We start from the raw sequence: 21,329 nt of genomic DNA, 5'->3' as shown, positions 1-21,329 counted from the left end.
AAACTATTCAATGCTTTGATCATTATTTGTTTTATTCAATAAATTAATACCCCTTTATAAAGACCCCTGTCACAAAAATAATGAAATAATAAATATGATTTGTCACGTTAGCGACAAGGTAGCGTGGCCGAGCGGTCTAAGGCGCTGGATTAAGGCTCCAGTCTCTTCGGAGGCGCGGGTTCAAATCCCGCCGCTGCCAGAAATTTTCATTTCTAAAAACAATGACGCTAGGTTCTATATATATGTGACATGGCAAATGTTGATTGGTTCGTTGCATTTCATTTAGTTTAGCACAGTCTTTCCAGGGAGCCAACATGCACATTATCAGCACCCTGACCAAAACAGACTCTGTTTAACATTATGTTAGAGCAGAGTCCCTCAGGGCTCTATGCTAGTGTATTTTGTTTTCTGTTGTTGTGGGGAAAGCTTTTGTTGAAAATAGCCGATCAACAAGCTTACATTAGTCTGCTATTTTCTGCGAAAGCTTTCCTCACAATTTGGGTGGTTGGATCATGACCCATTGTTAAAGGGCCATTCACACCGAGCACTATAACTTATAGTGCTCAGTGTGAATGGCCCTTTAACAATGGGTCATAACTATACAAATATAGTTTTAAAAATCGTTTAAAAAAAGTCAAGTGGATGGCAGAGTTCACACCGACTATGAAAAAAACAATGGTGAACAATATAGTTATAGTGCTCAGTAAGTGTGAATGGCACTTAACACCGGTGAAGGAAGTGAGAAGTGGCCCAATTTCTCTGATTGCCACGCGTAGAGCCTTACTGGCCATAAACAGATTGTGACTGATCAGATAGGGCTATTGAGGTGATGAATTGAGCTAATCAAAAACTATAATTAAAACATTGTTTGTTGTGCATTCAAGTTCTCCCTAAATAGTCAGAAGTGTTCATATATGTATGGGACAATAGTATATTCTGTATTATCATTTAAGCTCTTTCAGGATCAGCACACGTCTGTTATGGGTCAGAATACTGCAAGCGCAGGGAAGTTTCAAATGGTTTCCAATGAGGTAAGCCAATATTGGTTTACATAGAAATTAATTAATGGATTAATTTGTAAAGTACAACATCAATAAAACGTAATAAGCAATATCATATAACACATGCCGTCTTTTTCAGCTTGTTACTGTGCCTAGCCCTTTACCAATAAGACATAAGGTGGTTTTCACTGACTGCAGTGATTTTAAAGATATAAAGTCACGGTTTCAATTAATCTGTTTATTAAAACATTTTTCTAGAGAAAGTCCAATTAAAGCCTGAGTAAGCAGGTTTGAAACAGTTTGTTGTCACTGCTTTCAAATTGATAATATCCTTCTCAAACATTTAAAAACGTTTTCTTTTTTTTTATATATACACATGTTGCATTCACATCTATAAACATATTAACATTACATTTTTGAGTGAACTAGACTTTCCAGAGCAAGATGAGTACATGAGTAGATACGATTTTTCACTTTACTGCAAAGTACCATCACGGATATTTGCAGAATTTATTTTAATTGCACAAGTCAATGTTAGCTGTATGTTCTGAAATAGAGCTCTTAACCGTCAGTATATCCTGTACAATTTACAAGCTGTAATAAAAAGCTCTTGATCAACTCTGCAGCCATTTAGATGACTTATTAGGGAAAAAACAACGGCGACAGAGGTCCACGATTCCGCCAGAATCTGTCATATGGGGTCAAATAAGGTCTCAGGCAAAGTATCCAAGAAGATTCACAGGCACCGATATGAGCAGATGGCTTGCTCTATTCCTGGACAGCAATGTAAGCATCCGGGAACCCTCTCATGATGTGATTAGTGATCATATTCACTCGTCATAGTGAAGAGAGGAGAGGAACTTGTCCACATCCAAGTCATCTGGGAAGCAGTCCAACACTTTCTTCTGCTTCTATAAAAAGTAAAAGCATTACAATTATAATGTACAATTTTATGGCATTTAGCACTCTTATCCAGAATGATTTACTCTGAAGTGCGAGATCGGAATAAGCGGAGTAAGCATGAACTTCTAGTCAAGTCACATAAGTAGTGCAGAGAGAACAGTGTAGTGCCTAAAAAAAACTAGGACACCAGGTAAACAATGAACATAGCATCCATCTAAACACCATGCCAATGTGTTATATAATTGTTATTTATATAACATTGGCTGATTGGCATTAGCATTATTAAGACTATTTACTATTTATTCTAAGGTGATACTTCTTTGCTATACCCAAAGTGATGATTTACTTTGGGGCAGAAAAGGCCAGAGGTCACGGTCAAAATTACACATATCTAGGAAGGAAAGGAGACATTAAACAACATGCCATCAAATGTCATTAATGGACCAATTCTGTCTGTGAACGAAATGTGAAGTCAACAGAATTTCATGACACTTGGTGGGCATGATCAATTGTCTCCCCCAAAGAGATGATTACATTTTGGGTTGAAAAGGTCAAAGACCACCAGAGTCACAATCATGGTTAAAGTCAAAACTGAGAATGGAGGGGTTGATGTTCATGAAACCTGGTGAGAGGGATCAGCAGGACTGCCACAAAGATAATTAATTTTGGGTCTAAAATATCAACAGTCAAAGGCACAATAATGGCAAGGTCAAAGTTAAATAAATCCTTCATATCTCAGGGACTGAGAGAAATAGAATAAGACATGGTGGTGAGGGTGGGGTTCGCATCCCCAGCTGCATTAGTTTTAATTTCACCAGATTTCTTAGTTTAAGTATAAGCAGTGCTGCATTCAATGCACTGCTCCCACTCCCACTGATAAAAAATAAATACATCAAAAGACTCGGTTGATCAAAGTGTACACTATGGTGCAGATTTCAACATAAGACTCACCTTTTCCTTCTTTTTGTCAGTGGATGAACGCTTTGACACCTTTTTGGCTTGGGGGCTGGCAGGAGCAGGAGAGGGCTGCTTGCGCTTCTTGGAGGTCTTAGATGATGTAGGAGACATCTCTTCTGTGCCATCCTGGCGCAGGCTGTTCTTCAATGGTGTGCCTGTCCTGGCAATGGTGGCGCGTGACAATATCATGAGAGTGTGAGCAGCCATGTTGATGCTATTTTCACTGCCAGCCTCACTGGCTGGGCTGCAGGCAGGCAGCTCTGGGGTTGTAGGTGGCAGGAGATGCCTGGGAGTTCCCTCCCCATCTCTGCCGTGCCTTTGTCTGGCGGGGGTCCGGGGTTGGTCTACTGAGTCCTCCTGAACACGATCAACCCCAGGGGTACGGGGCAGGGGAAAGTCTGGACAGCCTGTGTCTGACCCCTTGCCTGGTGTACATGGAGGGTTGAGTCCCTTGAAGTCCTGGAGCATCTCAGATGCCTGTTTTGTGAGGGAGCTGGTCTTAGACGGAGTCCTAGGTGTAGTCTTACTGGATTTGGACTGCTTGTTGGGGGTCGGTGGAGTAACAGGCGGTGGGCTGAACTCTCGTGGTGTTGAGGAAGGGGATAGTAGTTGTTGCTGCTGCTGCTCTGGCCTGCTCCCCTCCACCTCATTCTCTTTGTTAGCTGTGACACTAGGAGATTCCTGAGAGGACGCCCTCCTCTCTGGCCGTCCCTCGCGGGCCTTGGCTGGAGCCATCTCTGCAGGCTCTTTCCCGTTTGTCTCCTCCTTCTCCTTCCCGTTCTCTGATTGCTGCTTTGAATCAGACGATGATGACCGTGAACTATGGGATTCCTTAGGTTTTGCCTGACTGCCACTGTCATCGTTGCATTTGCCATCAAAAGATTTTGATCTTCTTGAGTCAGACATTGCCGACCGTAAACTACGGGACTCCTTAGGTTTTGCCTGACTGTCGTCGTTATCGTTGCTGAGTTTGCTGTCAAATGATTTTGATCTCTTTGAGTCAGACAATGCTGACCTTGAACTATGGGATTCCTTAGCTTTTGCCTGACTGCCGTTGTCCTCGATGTGTTTGCTTTCATACGATTTTGATCTCCCTGCAGACTCTGACTTCTTTGAGGACTCAGGCTGTGAGCCGTCAACCACACTGACGCTTGCGCTTTTTGATTTTTGATCAAGGATTTTATGACCCTCTTTGCGTGGCGTCTTTCTCACAGAGTCATTCTGTTGCTGTTTTTGAGGCAGGGGTTCCTGTGTCTCTTTTGCCACCTCTGACCCCTGCCCAACCTGAGTATCGTCCGTACATTCGAGAGCCTTAATCGTCCTTTTGGGCTTGTTGCCACCCAAAATAGCAGGCCTTCCTCGACGCACTGGTGCAGTAATAGCTTTCTCAGTGAGCTGAAGGGGAGGTGACACAGGAGTGTTTGTTGTTGGAGGTGTGGTGGGTAGAGCTGATTTGGTGGTATGCTGTTGCTGTTGTTGAGGCAGGGGTTCCTGTGTCTCTTTTGCCACCTCTGACCCCTGCCCAACCTGAGTATCGTCCGTACATTCGAGAGCCTTAATCGTCCTTTTGGGCTTGTTGCCATCCAAAATAGCAGGCCTTCCTCGACGCACTGGTGCAGTATTAGCTTTCTCAGTGAGCTGAAGGGGAGGTGACACAGGAGTGTTTGTTGTTGGAGGTGTGGTGGGTAGAGCTGATTTGGTGGTATGTGGTGGTGTGGGGTCTGCAGCAGAGTCAAAGCAGAGGATCCTACGATGACCAGGGCTCATGCCTGCAGCTACCTTCTGCTGTCCTGTCTTCTCTGTCGAGATCACCTTGACCACCTTGACCACCTTGCTGACCAACTCTTCTTCAGCAGTTCCTGTTTTGCCTGCAATTCAGAAGAAGATAATTAATGACCAATGCAGGATGACACAAATGTAATGCAGTGACTTATAAATAAATCTTACTTGAAACTGCAGACTGTTTCTGGGTCACTGTGGGGGTTTTATTCTTGACAGATTTTGGCTGCTTTATTGGTACAGGGCTAGGCACAGTAACAAGCTGAAAAAGACAGAGCATGTGTTATATGACATTGCTTATTACGTTTTATTGATGTTGTACACTAGTACAAATTAATACATTAATTTCAATGTAAAAAACTATTTGCTTACCTCATTGGAAAGCATTTGAAACTTCCCTGGGCTTGCAGTATTATGACCCATAACAGTCACAGGCAGCATCATGGACCCAACAGGTGACTGGAAGACAAGCGCTGATCCTGAAAGAGCATAAACGATAATACAGAATATCTTTGAAAAAGTGCCACTGATTTGGGAAAGGAAATAGTCTTCCTTTCTTCTCATTCACCTATTCACAGAAAAGTCAAAGATCAGCAACAAAACAGTGCTGGCAGGGATTCAGCATCTTGCTCAAGGAATGAAGACCAAACTAGAAAAAGTGCTCCTCGGAGCACAGGTCTCCGCCAGGTCAGGTAGGTTATTGTGGGGCAGCAATGTTCGGAATTAGCCAATCAGGATGGAATATGAAAAATTGGACGGTCAAGATGGTTATCTTGATCACTTGACTATATGTGTACCGATTTGCATGATGTTTGAATTTGTGGGAGTAATATAAAAAAGAAAAGTGTTGCAAAATAGGCCTCCTGGTGGCGCTATAATAGGGCAATGTTAAAAGGGTGGCATTTGTTCTTCAATGTAGTGCGAATGTGCGTGCAAAGTGTCACCACAATCGGACGCTGCATTCATGATTTGTGGCATTTTGTTCAAAACGGGCCACTCTTGCAAACTTTAGATGTCAATGTTAGCCAATCAGGATGGAATATGAAAATTTTAAAAGATCCATCGTGATCACATGACTATAGAGATCAAGTGTACCGATGTGCGTGAAATTTGGATACATTCTGAAAGCTTAATATCAAAAAATGTGTTTTACATAAGTCGGCCTCCTGGTGGCGCTATGAAAGGCAAATGTGAAAAATGCAGGTCAGTTGTTTTTCCTTGGCCTCTAGGGAGTGTGCGTGCAAGGTTTCATGCAGATCGGTGCAGTTATAGTTAAAAACACAAATCGTCCATTTATAGCGCCACCATGAGGCTGATTTGAACATTTTCAAGTGGTATTTCTTCCTCGGCCTAGTGGGAATGGCCTAGTGGGAATGTGCGTGTGAAATCTCACGGAAATCGCAAGCTGCGTTCATGATTTGAGGCATTTTGTTGAAAACGGAGCAATCCTGCAAACTTTGGAAGCCAACCTTAGCCAATCAGGATGAAATATGGATAATTGGACAGATCCGTGTTGATCACATGAATATAGAGATAATGTGTACTGATTTGCGTGATGTTTGGATAAAATCTGTAGGAGTACTGTCAAGAAATGTGTTTTACAAAAAGCGGCCTCCTGGTGGCGCTATAAAAGGCTAATTTAAAAAATTTGGGGCAGAGGTTCTGCTCTGGCATCCAGGGAGTGTGTGTGCACAGTTTCGCTGCGATCAAGCCAACGGTGCCGGAGATTAGCTGTACACAAAATGACAGAATGACGGACACACGGACGGACGGACACACGGACGGACGGACACACGGACGGACGGACACACGGACGGACGGACGGACAGGGGGCAAAACATACTCTCTCGCCATGCCTTTCGGCCTGGCGGAGACAATGAGGATGAACAATAGGATGAATAATAGTGAGTGCAAAAAGCATAGTTCACGATTCAATAAAATGCAATGACGTATTGCCAAAAACAACTTCATAATTGATTTGGAATTTGGTTCAGTGTGCTCAAGGATACTCGAATATGGCAGGAGACTGAGGTTTGAATAATTCTCTTACCAGTAGGGTAGCTTTGGCCTCTGGGTGGTGTGGCCAGAGTGTACTGGCTTGATGGTAATGGCTGCCCCTGTGAGATCACAGTTGGTACCAACACATTTCTGGCGAGGGGGTCTGTAGCAGAAGGGTCAGTCACCAGGATGTAGCTGGTAGTGGGCCCTGGGAGGGTGGGGTTAACTGTATCTATGGGTAACTGAATTATGTAGCTGGGCTGGACCTGAGATGTCCCAGTTAATGGAGAACCTACAATTAACCCTGCTTTCCTGCTAAAAGAGTTAGCATCCATCATTGCAGGCTGGAGAACCTCAGAACTCTGCAGGCTGCTGACTGCCAGAATGGTCTCGTCCTGGCTGGCTGTTAAGGGTGTGCTGTGTGGTTGGGCCTGGGCAGGTGAATTGGCCGGGGAGGTGAGGAATATTGTCGGGATCTTGTCGTCCGAGATGCTGGAAATGGCCTGAGTCAACACACGGTCAGTTGAGCAAGAGGCCTCCTCCTGCTCGTCGCTGATGATGATCTTCAGGGACACTATATTCCCAGGGTCAACCGGGCCCTGGCTGGGCGTGCTGGATAGGACTATCGATGGACCTGGCATAGCTGTGACTGGCGTGGAGAAAGAGATGGGTGTGGATGCGGCTGATTTAGGGGAAGTTAATGAGGAAGCGGCTGCTGTTCCATTCAGCGAGCTGGCCTCGCTGGGCACTGCCACAGTTGCATGAGGTAGATGAACGGTCTCCGCTGGGGTTTTGATTGTCATGTCTGGCACAGGTGAAACAACAGCAGGAGTGAACTGAGAGCTTATAACATGGCATGTTGATAATTGTGCATTACGACCTGCTCCTGTGCTCTGTGCTCGTTTATCTTCCTGCATTTGGAACTCATTTGACGGTGATATAGTCTCACTTGCAGCAGATGTCGCAGACGATGCACTGAGGCCAGTGGAGGAGCTGCTGCTGTCCTTTTTTGTTACTTCCAACACCTCCTGAGAGGCTGTTTTGCTAGGAGGGAGAGGAGGCGGGTGGGGATAAGGGAGGGACGGAGGAGCGAGAGAAGGAAGAGAAGTAAGAGGAGGGAGACAAGTAGAAGGAAGAGGAGGGGGACAAGTAGGGGGAAGAGGAGGAGGGGGAGAAGGGAGGGTAGTGGGAGGAGGTGGGAGACAAGTAGGAGAAGGAGGGATAGGAGGTGGTGGGGGAGGATCCAGAGGTTCTTGAACATCCATGGGTGCTAAAACTCCATCAGCCCTGAAGAGGGAGTCCTCGTCTCTCCTGTTAGAGTTCACTGCAGCAGTAGATGAGGGTAGCTGAGAGATTAACAGCCTGGCCGTGCTGGCCTCTATTCTGGATCTTTTGCTACTCGGCCCAAGTATCGTCTTCTTCAACAAACTGAGGGCAGCGGGCTTTCTGCTTTTTCTGTTATTGGGCTCTTGTCCATACTTTGTCCTCCCAGCGGTGCACGTTGTATCTTGAGCACTTGTATTGTCTCTGGGAGCCGCAACTGGAAGATGACAAAGAGTTAAATTACTGCAACGATTGTACAATGTTGTCCTTCATTCTCATTTAATTAATCGAATTTAATGTTGGGTACAAAACACACAACATGTTATAATTCTGAAATGTTATTGGGTCTAACTACACGCATTCCCACACGTGATCTTAAGTTGGTGCAACTTTGAAGAAACCATGTGTGATGATGGCTATCCAGGAACAGCCTATGGTCTGTATATACCGTATGAACCAATTTACATACATCAGGAAAGAAATACCTTGTTCTTTATCCTGAGGAATCCTGCTAGTAGAAGAAGACTCAGCAGTATTCTCCTCAGGGCTACTGCTCATAACACCATCTTCTGGCTCCTCAGTGATTCTCGTTTTATCTGCAAATACATAGGAATCAAGCAAAAACGTACATATTTTGAAAACCTGAGCAACTGCACAACGTCTCTTGTCGAAAGAGCGCTTGTGGTTGGACCTTATAATAAAGAATCACTTAAGACTATAGCTTTTATGCGGGTGTTCTTTAACCATTTTGTTGTTTTTTTAACCACATTTATTCTTGTATGAAAATATTTCAGCATGAAAATAGAAATATGACTGGTGTCAGGTGAAAACGCTTACTGTAGTCAAAGAGGTCAAATAGAGCCTGGAATGCAGGGTCACTTTCTGTTTGTTCCAATATGTCATGGATGGCAACATCACTCATATGGATTTCCCCCTGGGGAGAAATGTCACAATGGAAGGTGGTCCAATTACGCAGACATTCATTACAGCTTATTTAACCACATGAACCCTGGTGTCCCTATTCTGGGGCGAACATCCGCTGAAAATAGCAGATCTAACATGTTGCGACACGTTGTGAACTTGTAGATTGGCCACTTTCGGTGAAGATATTGGTCTAGACAGAGTTTAAAAATAATGATAGTAGGTGGCCTAGTATAGACCCCTGGGGGACTCAGGTCAACTTAGTATATAGGTTGGTTACAATGATTATGAGCATAATTGCTTTTGTCTTTAAAAAAAAAGCAAATGTCTAAAAGGTCGGCACCTGCAGTCCCAGGATTTCATCTATAGACTGGTCCGTCTCCATCGTGCTACAGGATGTCTTTGATGTCTGAGGGGCTGGATCACTGTCACACAGAAAACAGACAGAAGACGGGCGTGTTTCACAACAGGCTTTTGTTCAAGTCACATTTGACAAAGCAGTCACCTGTCCCACAAGTGATGCCAAGTGTGTTACCGGGACCAGGAAATGAAAAAAAAAATCTTATATATTTGTTACCTCGCAAGGATTTTGTTGATGTTTTCAGCCAACTTCTCTTGTAATGACCTGTCACCCAGTATCTTCTCTCGTGCATTTTGTATCACCATTTGCTGTGGACACAAAATATGCTGGTAAAGCACAAAATGTATGACCAGGGTTTCATTCAGCGTATGGCTAATGAGGCACTAGTTATTGTAGTTTCCTCTGCTAACAATTCAGATTTAAGTCTGATGCAGCAGCAAAGACATTACAACTAAAAACAACAACACATCGTAACACGAACACACGAACACACACACACGCGGCTGGAATCATTACCTGCGCCCTGCTGGAGTTCTCACTGACATCTTGCTCAGGCTGGGGCTCTACAGCGAGGCTACTGACAGTCATGCTGGATCTCATCATGGTACCACTGGACCCACCCAGACCACCACCTCTCCTCCTAGGGGAATCCCTGAACACAGTAGAACAGATATCAGACTAGAACAGACCGCCCATCTCACCATTATGCCCATATATGGAGATCTCTGCATCTGTCAGTCCTTGTCACTTTTATGCCCATATATACAGCAGATCGCTGATGTCATCAGTATGTGCCCATATATGGGCATGCCCCCTTTTGTGCCCATATATGGAGCAGAATGATTTGTTTGAGCCTTATGCCATGACGACACTCTGAGGTTGGGCAGCACACTCCATATTTGGGTGTAGCTGCATTGGGAACTCATTATATGGTTATGGCTGAGTCATGGTGACATAGGCGTGACGTCAGAGGTCCGCCCGCCAGCCTGTGTTCCCTTAAGCCAATTTTGATATAAGATGAGACACAATAATGATCTAAAAATACAATATGGTCCCCACTCCTTTGGGGTCCTTTTTGTTACAGTACATTTGCACATACGTGAAATTTGTCCTCTGCATACTAAAACAAAAAAAATCTCTGCAGCAGAACATTTGGCTTTTAAGTCTGAAATATATTTTTATTTCATATGTCTACTTGCTACAGAGGCTGAGAACACATTCAACACATTCTTACAGGTGGCCTCTATCCATTCAGCTATGGCCGCCAGGGACAAATAAACATAAACCATCGCACAACTGGCCTTCTTCTGGTACAGCATATTGCATCGCCTCTTGCTTTTCTAATAGTGCATCAATTTCAGGGACAAATCCAGTCCCTAATCAAGTGAAGAATTAATAATAAATGAATAGAAATGGTTAAATGCAACATTAGCTAGTTTGCTGTTCATCTCACTAGTACTTTCTAAAACACAAAAACAACCAAAGACAACAACAAAATAATATCTCTCACCATTTCCGTCGTCCTGGAGACATCTGGGCTGGTGTTATTCGGGGGTCAGGGACAGGAATGTGCACCGGTGAATCCCCTTTAAAGCAAATATTTACCAATTTTAGCAATGAAGTGCATCACAAATATAAGAACCACCGCTGGAAGACAACATATGAGTATCTAAATTACATTTTAGCACTGCTGCCTGAACCACAAACAGGATGAAATCAGGGACATGCTGTTATGTGAAGCCCAGACAAAAATGTCCCCCAAGTCCTAACCAGCAGCACTGCCTAATATTACAGCAAAAATATCAATGTTCAAAGTACTTACTGCCCATGGTGACCAATCTGCTGCCGTCGTGAATTTGAAAGGGTGCGCTGCTGACCGAGAAGGCTCTGGTCTCATGTGTTGAGTAGTTGACAGGAGTGGAATGGCCCAGCATACCGTGGGAAGTGTGGACGGGGGGGCTGCTGGTGATGATTGAGCCTATCTCAGTATCTGTGGTACATGCAAGGCTGCCAGTGGGGGACATGGTCAAGGCTTGCTGTATTCTCATGTTTGCCGTTCCAAACCGTGAACGCGCTGCAAAAGGGAAGAGGCTCGTTAGATAAGGCCATTTGTAGTTACACATGAAAAAATGAAAAGGTTTGACAATTCATGCGTCAATTGCCTTGATTCTTAACTACTTTCAGCCTGGCGTCATTAAAGTTAAAATAACTAATCTACAAGCTCACAATGCGTCGCAATGTGATTATGTGACACATTGTGAGCTTGCACATTATCTATTTCGCTGTTCATCTCACAACAAAGTACCGTAAATAGGGCTTGCACGTGGTTAAATAAAAGAAACCCCTCTTATCTCCTCCATCTACAAGTTCATTATTACTCTGCCTAAAAAGTGTTTGGCATGCTGATGAAATCACTTCTGTGTGTGTGTGTGTGTGTGTGTGTGTGTGTGTGTGTGTGTGTGTGTGTGTGTGTGTGTGTGTGTGTGTGTGTCAACAAAATAACATGGTCAACTTCAAAAATCAACAAATAATCATTTCACAGTGCGAAATTAAAGGCCTAAACATCTCACTCAAACTTCAACTTGTAAAACGTACCTCTTTGAGATGATAAAGCTGGTGAGTTCTGCAATGATCTAAGGGAAGACATAACATGTTAAAATTAGCTTGGCAACAAATCTAATTGAGAATGTTTTTTACAGAGGTCTAAAAAGCTCTGATGGGCAGATTAACATCTTACACCCGAAGTTCAGAATAACATTCATAATGTTCATTGGTATCATTATCATCATTAGTATACCGCAATGTGTGAAAACATGAAGAAAATCTTACTTAATTTGGTTGAGTGTAAAATCGAGCTTTTTCCAAAGCGAAGTCATTATGGGAGGTACTTCATGACTGGTCTCTGTTGAGAGGTCAAACAAGATGTTTGAGAAACCTTATATACACCCAAACAAACATTATAGCCACAAAATCATGAGTTAGGCTGTATATAAACTGTACTGTACTGTGTATACTAACTAAATGATAAGAAAAGAAAACCACTCACCTTTAGTTTTGGCAGCAACATACTCATTCAAGATGGTGATCAGGTTTTTGCCAAACAGAGACTGAAATGATATTTCCCCCAGTGTGCATTAATAGTCAATTGCCAGTCGCACAATGCATGCATAAGACAAGTATTATAACCATTTAAGAAAATCAGGAGTCTTGATTGTTGTTATTGGTCAGTGTGGGTACTAGCCTAGGTTATGTTTGGTGCATGTTGATGATGACAACTATGGTATGCCGTTTGTGAAGGGTGTGATTTATTTACAAACAAAAACAGTCCCACTTACAAATACACAAGCAGGAATACATCCATCATCTGTGCTGTGTTCAGCATACTCTTTTAAACTGGGGCTCTCATTAATGAAGGCTGTACTGGTGGAGAATAATCCTTCTTCTTGTAGATACCCTGTGTTTGTGTGTGCAGCATACATTAGGACAGTAAAAGACAGGTGTTAATCATGTATCCATTTGAAAACTCTGAGTGAGTGTACACAAATGGAACCAATGTGTGTTATGCTCAGACTCGAGAGTTAAATTAACCCAGCCTAACTTTGCTAACAAAATGCTAACTTAGCCTGCCGCCCAGCTGGCAGTGAAGTAGAGGTTGACATTAGCCAGAGAGAGCTCGGGTTCGGGTACATTTACTTGAATACTTACCCAATACAAGCCTCCCTACGTCGGACGGAAGCAACATGTCCAGCTGGTAGTTTAACCGTCGTTTAACAGTCAGCCGCTCACATTATTGTGTCAAACGGGTCTAACGTGTAAAAAAAGGACAAAGTATAAAAATACAAACATGAAAGACGTCCTGTGTTGTTGACTGGCTGTCTAGGAGGACCCAAAAGGCGGGGAAATCAAGCGCAATGCTCCGGATGTATATGTGACGCGTTATTAGCATGGCAGAATGTTGCATTTTGGTCGTTGTAGTTCTGAACCAGAGGTGTAAAGTAACTAGTACATTTACTCAAGTACTACTCTGTAAGTACACTTTTGAGGTACTTTTACTTTACTAAAGTACATATTAAGTACTTTCTACCTTTTATACTTTAAAGTACATTTTGATACCAATACTTTTGTACTTTTAGTTTTACTCAAGTAAATGTTTTATTCCAGACTTTTAACAGAGTACTTCTACATTGCAGTAATGATACTTTTACTTAAGTAAAACATTTGAGTATTTTTTCCACCACTGGTTCTGAAGACTTGGTACCGATGTACTCTGTTCTCATATGAACGTACCAAGTTGTTAAACCATAGCACAATAAGTCAGTGATATAATTGTCTTCATACCTGTAAAATAGTAGGATAAACGATATAAATACTTAAACATGTCTCTTCATTGAATGACTGGGATACACTCGCCAGCAGCCCTGGCCCCGGTTGTAATGTAGGACTAGCTAGTAGACGCAGTAGACGGGTCCGGCGACTGGGATCTTGATCCGGTCTGGGTCTAGAGCAGAAACGGAAAAGATATCTCTATGTATGTGTTCGTACAAAATACCGGATACAGTATGCGGACTTTAGACCGGATTAGCGTACTGAGCAGTAAATAGAAACCCAGCATGGAAAGGCAGGTGATGCGAGGTTACCCGCCCAGTTGTGACGTCCTCACCAGTGTTGCCATGTCGGCTTACTATAAACGACTTTGGGCTTCTTTTTCTGTAAAGTTGCTTGTAAATATTGGTAGTTGCGTATTGCGTTTTTTTTGGGGCTTGTTTCTAAAGTGTCCTTGATTATTTGGGCTTGCTTCCAATGTTTTTAATTATTATTTAAACCAGTGGTTCTCAAACATTTCCATGAAAATGTGTTGTTAAAATGTTTAAAAGAATATTCCAAATATTCCACATTTTATTTCAAGAATTTTTGAAAATAGCAGATCTGCAAGCTCACAACAAGTCGCTGCGCATCACAAGTTCAACGCGTTGTCGCTTGTATGCTCGTGTGGCGTGTGGCCTCTGTTTTTCTAGACCTGGCTGCTTATTTCTCTCACAGAATATGGCAACGCTGGAGGTTACCCGGTTGTGACGTCGTCACACTGCTGGGGCGGGAGTTTCTTCTGATTTCCTTCCTGCGCCTGTAATGTGTCTGCGTGTCTGGTGTTGTTGTCAATGTTGTGTGTCTGTGTGGAGCACAGGGGACTAACATCAACACTTTAACGCCAACACATCAACAGAGGTATTGGGGTACAGAAACATGTTATTATCGCTAGAAAGCACTGTTTTTTGTTCTGTGTCACTGTCTGTCTGCGCGTGTTTCACCAAAGTTTGGAATCTTATACTTGCCCTGCTAGCCTAAGATCAAGATTCTCGTAGATGCAGTATGAAATCGATTTTGACATTCAAAATCGATAAAATACATCTACGAGAGTCTTGATCTAAGGCTACTCGCCCTGCTAATGTTCTTATACGTTAGCTTCACATAACAAGGCGTAATGTATTCATGTGGTAAATGTATTTACCACATGTACATTGTCATTTAAGATATTTTAGTGTTTGCATGACAAATCATTAAATAAAATGTTCCCTCAATCGGAATTAAGAAATGAGAGAATGTGGGATCAGCTCAGTCAGTGGTTCTCAAAGTGGGGTCCCTGGGACCCCCAGGGGGTCCTTGAGGGAGTTCCAAATGATAGATAGTTAGGAACCAAATGGACCTTTACTGGTCTGTAACTCAGAGAGTGTACAAATAGAACCAAATGGACCCATTTTAGCTAAGTTTGAGAACCACTTAGCTAATGTAGTCAGACGTCAATCATTAACCTTCTCACTATCCTGCTTTTTCCTCTCCTGTCAGGTAAAGTGGCAGACTGGCCACATCTTGTGGATGGAAGGAGCATCTCCTTAGTCTGAAACACAATCATGAGCCTGGCTCTTCATGAACTCCTGATCTGCTGCAGGGGGATAGAGAATGACAAAGCTACGGAGAGAAAGGTCATTGCAGCCATCATAAATAATAGCATATATAAGGGGTCTTCAATGCCAGAGTTGAAGCAGGGACCCCCACTACATATTGTATAACATTGTGTTGCAGATTAAACTTTTTCATAAAGTTAAAAGATAGCTTCATAGACTTGTTTGACAGCACTATCACTGTGTAGCTTCATGTTAATGTGTAAATCCTCAATACTTGTAAACATTTAATCGGTCTGCTCTTTTTTCCCCCTCTACCTCTTTGCGGAAAGTAGTCGATCTACAAGCTCACAACGCCTCGCAGCGCGAAGCAGTGTGTGCTTGTAGGTCTGCTATTTTTCGGGAAATGTTCCCCACAGAATAGTGATGCGAGGGTTTAAGTGGTTAATGTAAAAGAATAACATTAAAAACAGTTTCTATCACACAATGATTTGGCGGACCCCCTGTAGTAACTCTGAGGACGCCCTAGGCGTCCCGGACCCCCTGTTGAAGACCCTTGGCATAGATAACAACTTGTTTGCCACAAAAGCAATAATGTCTGTCCATGTGTGCACCATCCCTCTTGTTACAGTGGTACTGTGTAACAGTGCATGTAGATAGATAGATAGATAGATTGGTAGAGTAGATACCAAATCAATTACACTTGTGTTTCCAGCATAGGAGGGTGGTTTCTTGTATCAGTCGAACAAAGCACTTGCATTCCTCGTGTTTACCATGTAGCTGACATTTGGCACAAAGTGACGTTATTGTCTCTTGCTATCAGAAAGAGGCTGAACGCTTCAGGCAGCTCCTCAGACAACCAGCAATTGTGCAGGAGTTGGATCGCATCTCTGAAGCCAAAGCTGCCCAAGGCTCCAAGCAACTCTCGTGGGATGGTGTGTTCAGGTATTTAGGCTGCCTTTTGCAGTATCACGCAAAAAAAGGGAGATGTTCACAGTCTGTTTCATGCAGCTCAGCTTCACATGAACCATGCACACTGTTTTTACATAAGCTATTGAAATATTGCCTGGATATCGTTCATTGTTCTGCTCTGTCTTTTTTGCATAGAATGATTTTCAGGTCTTTTTCCCAATAATATCCATGTGTGTCTGTGTCCAGCTGATGCTCGTTGATGTTATATACATCAAAGGCAATTATGTTTCTTCACTCATTTTTGGTTTCGGACAAGAATTTTCCTTTTGGTCCAAAGAAATGCCGCTTATCAATTAATCGATTAATTGATCAACTATCAATCAATGGATTAATCGATAATTTGCATCCCTAGTCACTCACTAATAATAGGGAATCTAAGGATTGCGATGTTGGTCAGTTCTCAAACCACTTTGTTCCTGTTGGGTGTACAAAATATATTGTACTACATTTTGGGGGCATTATGATGCCCAGAAATGCTGGTATGCTGTTAGAAACATCTTGGGATACAAAATATCAGTTCTATGTTCTCCCATTTCAATTAGATAAACATTGTTTATCAATATGTATGTTTGTATATACATACATTCAGGAGATTATAATGACAATTATAATAAGATAATGATAATAACAGTCACTCATTTTTGCCTGCACTATTGTCTTTTTTGTCAGGTTTTTACAGCGCTATGTCCAGAAAGAGACTGCGACTATCCAAGCAGCTAAATCCACTGTTACAGCATCCACTCTGACCTTACGGAAGAGCAAGTTGGCCGAAATGTCCAGCCTGGTCAAGGACTTCATTCGCTGTGCCAACAAACGTAAGGACCAGCAGAGACGACACATTTTGACTTCACTCTCAGTATCCAGCAGTTTATTGTTACACCAAAAGCAATGTCTCAAGTTTAGCATAAATTACTTAGGATCTATCAAATCTAATATTTAGTTTCCAGTGTTCATTGTCATTGACCAATCCTTATAAGTGTGATCCTGAACATTTTGCTAGTCTCTGGTGATGTTTTAATTTTAAGCTTTACATTTTACAGTCTCTTTTGGAATGCTGTATAATGTATTTCACTCTGTCTTAACCCCCTTCCAGGCGGTCCACGTCTGAAGGCGAGTGACCTTCTGAGACATGTGATGGAGGTGCTTCAGAACTCCTACACATGTTCAGCCTATGGAGAAGACTACAGTAGTCTCCTGGTTAAGGACATTCTCTCCATCCGCAAGTACTGGTGTGATATCACCTCACAGCAATGGCAGGGTCAGTGTGGGCTGTTCAGCTCAATATTTACTCAATCACCTTTTAAGATAGTTGAATGTTATGGATGAACAGTTACACTACATCAACACTAGAACACACTTAAATGTCATTAAAAAAAATTGAATGTCGCTAATAGAAAAGAAAATCAGTGCCCGGTTCGACTTTTTCTTGAGATGCCAAATGTAAAATCTAAATGCATATAAGCCCATTAAATACCTTACATTTCTGTTTGTTATCCCTAGGTCTTTTGGATCTTTACTGCAGCTTGTTTAACAGTTCTGCCAAGTCCATTAACCGTGTTTTGGTGAGCAGGGTCATCCACACGGTGGTGCAAGGCTGCTGCATGCAAACCGAAGGACTCCACAACACTCTCTTCAGCTTCTTCTCCAAAGTACTTCTCAATGTCAGGTAACCTTATGTCAAATTCCATCAAAAATGGATCTGTCTTGTGTTTCATTGATAATTCAACTCTATGCTATTTTGCCTTCTCCTTGAGTGGAATTCAGGTTTTAGCCCCACCATCAGCAGGATGCTAAGTCAGTCAGTCCATTCAACTCTTTGGTCCAAAACGACATCTAAAAAGAAGCTAGTGCCTGGGTTGCCACGGAATTTGCTTTGCACCTTTTATGCTCCCTGGAGGATGAACCCTACTGATTTTAGTACCTGCCGGGCCTTTCCTCTAGCATTAGCACACAACATATCTCAAAATGTAATTGGTGGATTGCCATGTTGCTGAAAGTGGTAGGTGAACCCTAACCGTTTCCAGGACCCCATGATGTAGTTTCTAAGGCCATCCTCTGGCCAAAATTGCTACAAGATTATCTCTAGGATAAGGATAAGGATAATTCCTTTTAACAGGTCGTTCATGAAAGTCCTTGCGGTCTTGTTTCCAATGAGAACCTGTGAGCAATTGGGGTTAAGAGTCAGGGACAAATTTCATATCATCGGCACATATGCTGGGATAGCCTGGAATCGAACCTGGGGCAACCATGGTCAGCTGGTTCCCTAGGCGGGCTCACTAACCACTCAGCTATGGCCGCCCCTCTAATAGGCAGATGGCAGGATTATCCCTACTGATTCTGGTGAACCCATGGTGTTTCCTCTAGCACCTCTGTTAGTGAATATACAATATATGTCCCCCAATTCTGTCACTAATAATAGTTTTGAATGTTCCTTTATTTGGATTTGTAGCTCCAATAGTGAGAGCACAGGAATCTAAGGATTGCAATGTTGGTCAGTTCTCAAACCACTTTGTTCCTGTTGGGTGTAAGATGCAGTACAGCCTCTAGGGTTTGTTAGCAGGATTCTTAGTCTTTAAAAATATATATTGTTACTTTATTTTATTTTATGTAAAACTCCAATATATCTCTGCTGTTCGGCCGGAACCAGCTAAATCCAAAATGGTAATTGTTCAGGAAATGAAAAACAAAATATCAATTTTTCTGAAAATGAAGAAAACCTTATATTGTTAAAACAAAGCAATACTGCCTCATCAAACTTGGTATTGTGACTTTATATATTATCAGATACTTGCATGTGTCATTATATTATCACCACTTTACCCAAATCCAGCTCAAGTGGAGTTAGGAGTTTTGTCCAAACACAAATCCAGCGCAAGTGGAGTTAGGAGGTTTTGTCCATCATTGATAAGAACAGCTGGCAGTGGATCTCAAAGCTCACAACACATCACAACACATTGTGAGCTTGGAGATCAGCTATTTATGGTGAGCGCCATCCTCATATACTACTGTAAGTATAGATCAAGCTGAATTCTGTACTTAAACAACTTTTATTTTAACATGCATTGTAAACAACCATGGATCTAACTGTTACCACTGTTGTTCTTCTACAGTTGAGTGCAACAAACAATTCTGCCTCAATACTCAATCATGTATTTAACAAAAGCAATCATGGCACACCAACAATAAATAAATGGCATATAAATACAAAATACATTCATGAAAAATAGAATCTGTAGCCTATCAAATCTGTAGCCTACTGCACTAACAATAACAACCACAGTTGAATTTAGCTATCATATACCTATCAACATTTTATTATCACACTGTTGTGTGTTGCGTGTGTGTGGTGGGTGTTTCTTAGTGCTTTAGATTGTCATAAAAGCTGTGAAAGTCTTTTGGCATGATCTCCTTGAGCTCTTGGAGATGTTTGAAACAAACTCCTGCACACACTCATTCTCTGTCCATTAACATTTAAAAAGAAAACAAGAGCAGATGACCTTTGTGAAGACACCCTTCTCCTCTTTACTGGGGTGACATCTATCAAACCTTGCACATACATTCTCTTCCCAGTTTATGTTCTCCCAAAAGCATTGAAAAATCTTCTCCCTGTCTGCCTCATACAGAGCAGAGCTTCTCTGAGAGCCTGAGAGGAGGGGGGAGTTGTTTGTTTTTGACGGACAGTTTGAGGGTCCAATGGAGTTAGGAGTTTTCGTCAGAGGCGCTTTTTAATACTTTTCATATGTTATTATAAAAAAAAAAATCACACCCTGTGTGAAGTGGGCGGTGTCTTGCTAGCTAATCACAATACTGAATGGAGTCGATCAATCATGTACAAAGGATAAATACATTTATTGAAACACTCTTTATGATGGACAAAACCATAACTTGAAAAAAACAAGATTTGGTTTTTTTCAAGTTATGGTTGCTTATATAGGGCTATGCACATGTGTCATGTGACACTGGCCAATCACAGTCCTGAATAGGCTGTGATTGGCCAATCACAGCGCAGGATAATTCTACTAATTTCCTGGGCCCAGATCACAGCGCAGGAAAATGTACATTTTTCCAAATCTCACTTATAGGGGCGGTTTCACCGCCCAAAAATTACACAGATATCTTAAATTCTGTATATAGCCTTATTATTTGGAAACCAGACTCTTTCCAACTTAACTAGGCACTAGGATGTCGCAGAGAGCGCCATCCTTTGAGGTTAAGTGTTCTCTTGTTGACTTCTCTTGATTAATAGTTCCTGGACAGAAGTGAGCAATATTTTATATTCAAACAAAAGAACAAAACTGTTCAGTCCATGCTGGCACCAGCAACAAACAAACCTCACAATATTATTAAAATGATTTCACTGGGGTACTTTCGTAATAGATAAATAGCTGAAGGGCCAAGAACATCAGCTAATTGTCTAATATAAATAACATCAACTCTCGACTTAACTTTATGACACACCTGCAGGCAGGAGAAACATCTGACTGTGGTGGAGCACCTGGTCTCAGCTCTCAACATCTTCCTGAGGTCCGCAGCCCTGAACTGTCGCATGAGAGTGTGTCTTCTGGGAGAGGAGCTACTGCCCCTCGTCCTGCATGTCTGGGCTGACCGCAGGCCCAGCTCTTCTCTCAAAGATGAGCTAGTTGAGTTCTTCCAGTTGCAGCTCAGTGTCCACCACCCCAAAGGAGCCAAGACACAGGAAACAGGTACTGTAAATCATGTATGTAAATAATCTATTCCTGCACCATGTTTTTTGTATACATATGTTATGTACATATGTGTATTAAATGGGGATTGTAGGAGCTCAGTACTGTAGTCTTTAGGCGTTTTGGTTCTGAGCACTGGAATCCCTACTGTTGATTGGTTGAAGAATTAATGGATGCGGGGCGCCCGCTGGCCTAGCGGTCCAGGCGCATACCACTTACGCTGGTAATCCAGCTTTACAGCGTGTCGTGGGTTTGACTCCCGATCCCGACGACCTTTGCTGTGTGTCACCCCCCATCTCTCTCCCCATTTCCTGTCAGCCTACTTTCCTATCAATAAAGGCAGAAAAAGCCCCCAAAAATATCTTTAAAAAAAAAAGAATTAAGAGATGTTCCAAATGTTGCACTTTCTATGAGTCAATATAAGTCTTTGAACTGCTTCTTTCATGTTAGACCGTATTGTTTATAAACACATTTTGGGCGGGAACCCCTATTTGTAACTATACCTTTCAGGACG

At 42.4% G+C, this 21,329-nt stretch overlaps 2 protein-coding genes across 3 annotated transcripts in view; one reads left to right on the top strand and one right to left on the bottom strand.

The window, feature by feature from the left end:
- Positions 1-987: 987 nt before the first annotated feature.
- npat (nuclear protein, ataxia-telangiectasia locus) lies at positions 988-13,118 on the bottom strand. Its single transcript, XM_080429644.1, has 17 exons — positions 12,949-13,118; positions 12,579-12,697; positions 12,290-12,350; positions 12,073-12,145; positions 11,839-11,876; positions 11,066-11,317; positions 10,754-10,829; positions 9,760-9,895; positions 9,460-9,551; positions 9,226-9,307; positions 8,799-8,895; positions 8,447-8,557; positions 6,691-8,178; positions 5,013-5,119; positions 4,809-4,902; positions 2,856-4,729; positions 988-1,912 (listed from the first exon to the last, which is right to left on the bottom strand). Exons 1-17 carry the CDS (start codon positions 12,983-12,985, stop codon positions 1,832-1,834), a joined length of 4,818 nt encoding a protein of 1,605 aa, XP_080285770.1. The 5' UTR covers positions 12,986-13,118; the 3' UTR covers positions 988-1,831.
- A 1,256-nt stretch (positions 13,119-14,374) lies between these two features.
- The window catches only part of atm (ATM serine/threonine kinase), a 49,027-nt gene continuing 42,072 nt past the window's right edge, over positions 14,375-21,329 (top strand). The window contains exons 1-7 of one of the 2 annotated variants that reach the window (XM_080428902.1): positions 14,375-14,466; positions 15,085-15,221; positions 15,964-16,085; positions 16,782-16,927; positions 17,206-17,370; positions 17,613-17,778; positions 20,577-20,815. In XM_080428902.1, the coding sequence (XP_080285028.1) occupies positions 15,150-15,221; positions 15,964-16,085; positions 16,782-16,927; positions 17,206-17,370; positions 17,613-17,778; positions 20,577-20,815 (910 nt within the window). In that variant the 5' untranslated portion in view covers positions 14,375-14,466; positions 15,085-15,149. The remainder of the gene's footprint in view (positions 14,467-15,084; positions 15,222-15,963; positions 16,086-16,781; positions 16,928-17,205; positions 17,371-17,612; positions 17,779-20,576; positions 20,816-21,329) is intronic. The other variant, XM_080428903.1, reaches the window with a different exon arrangement.

This window comes from Gymnoscopelus braueri (assembly GCF_963280865.1).
Source record: "Gymnoscopelus braueri genome assembly, chromosome: 5".
NCBI classification, from domain to species: Eukaryota; Metazoa; Chordata; class Actinopteri; order Myctophiformes; family Myctophidae; genus Gymnoscopelus; species Gymnoscopelus braueri.
Note: the sequence above shows the minus strand (reverse complement) of the source record. Positions and strands in the feature narration are given on the sequence as shown.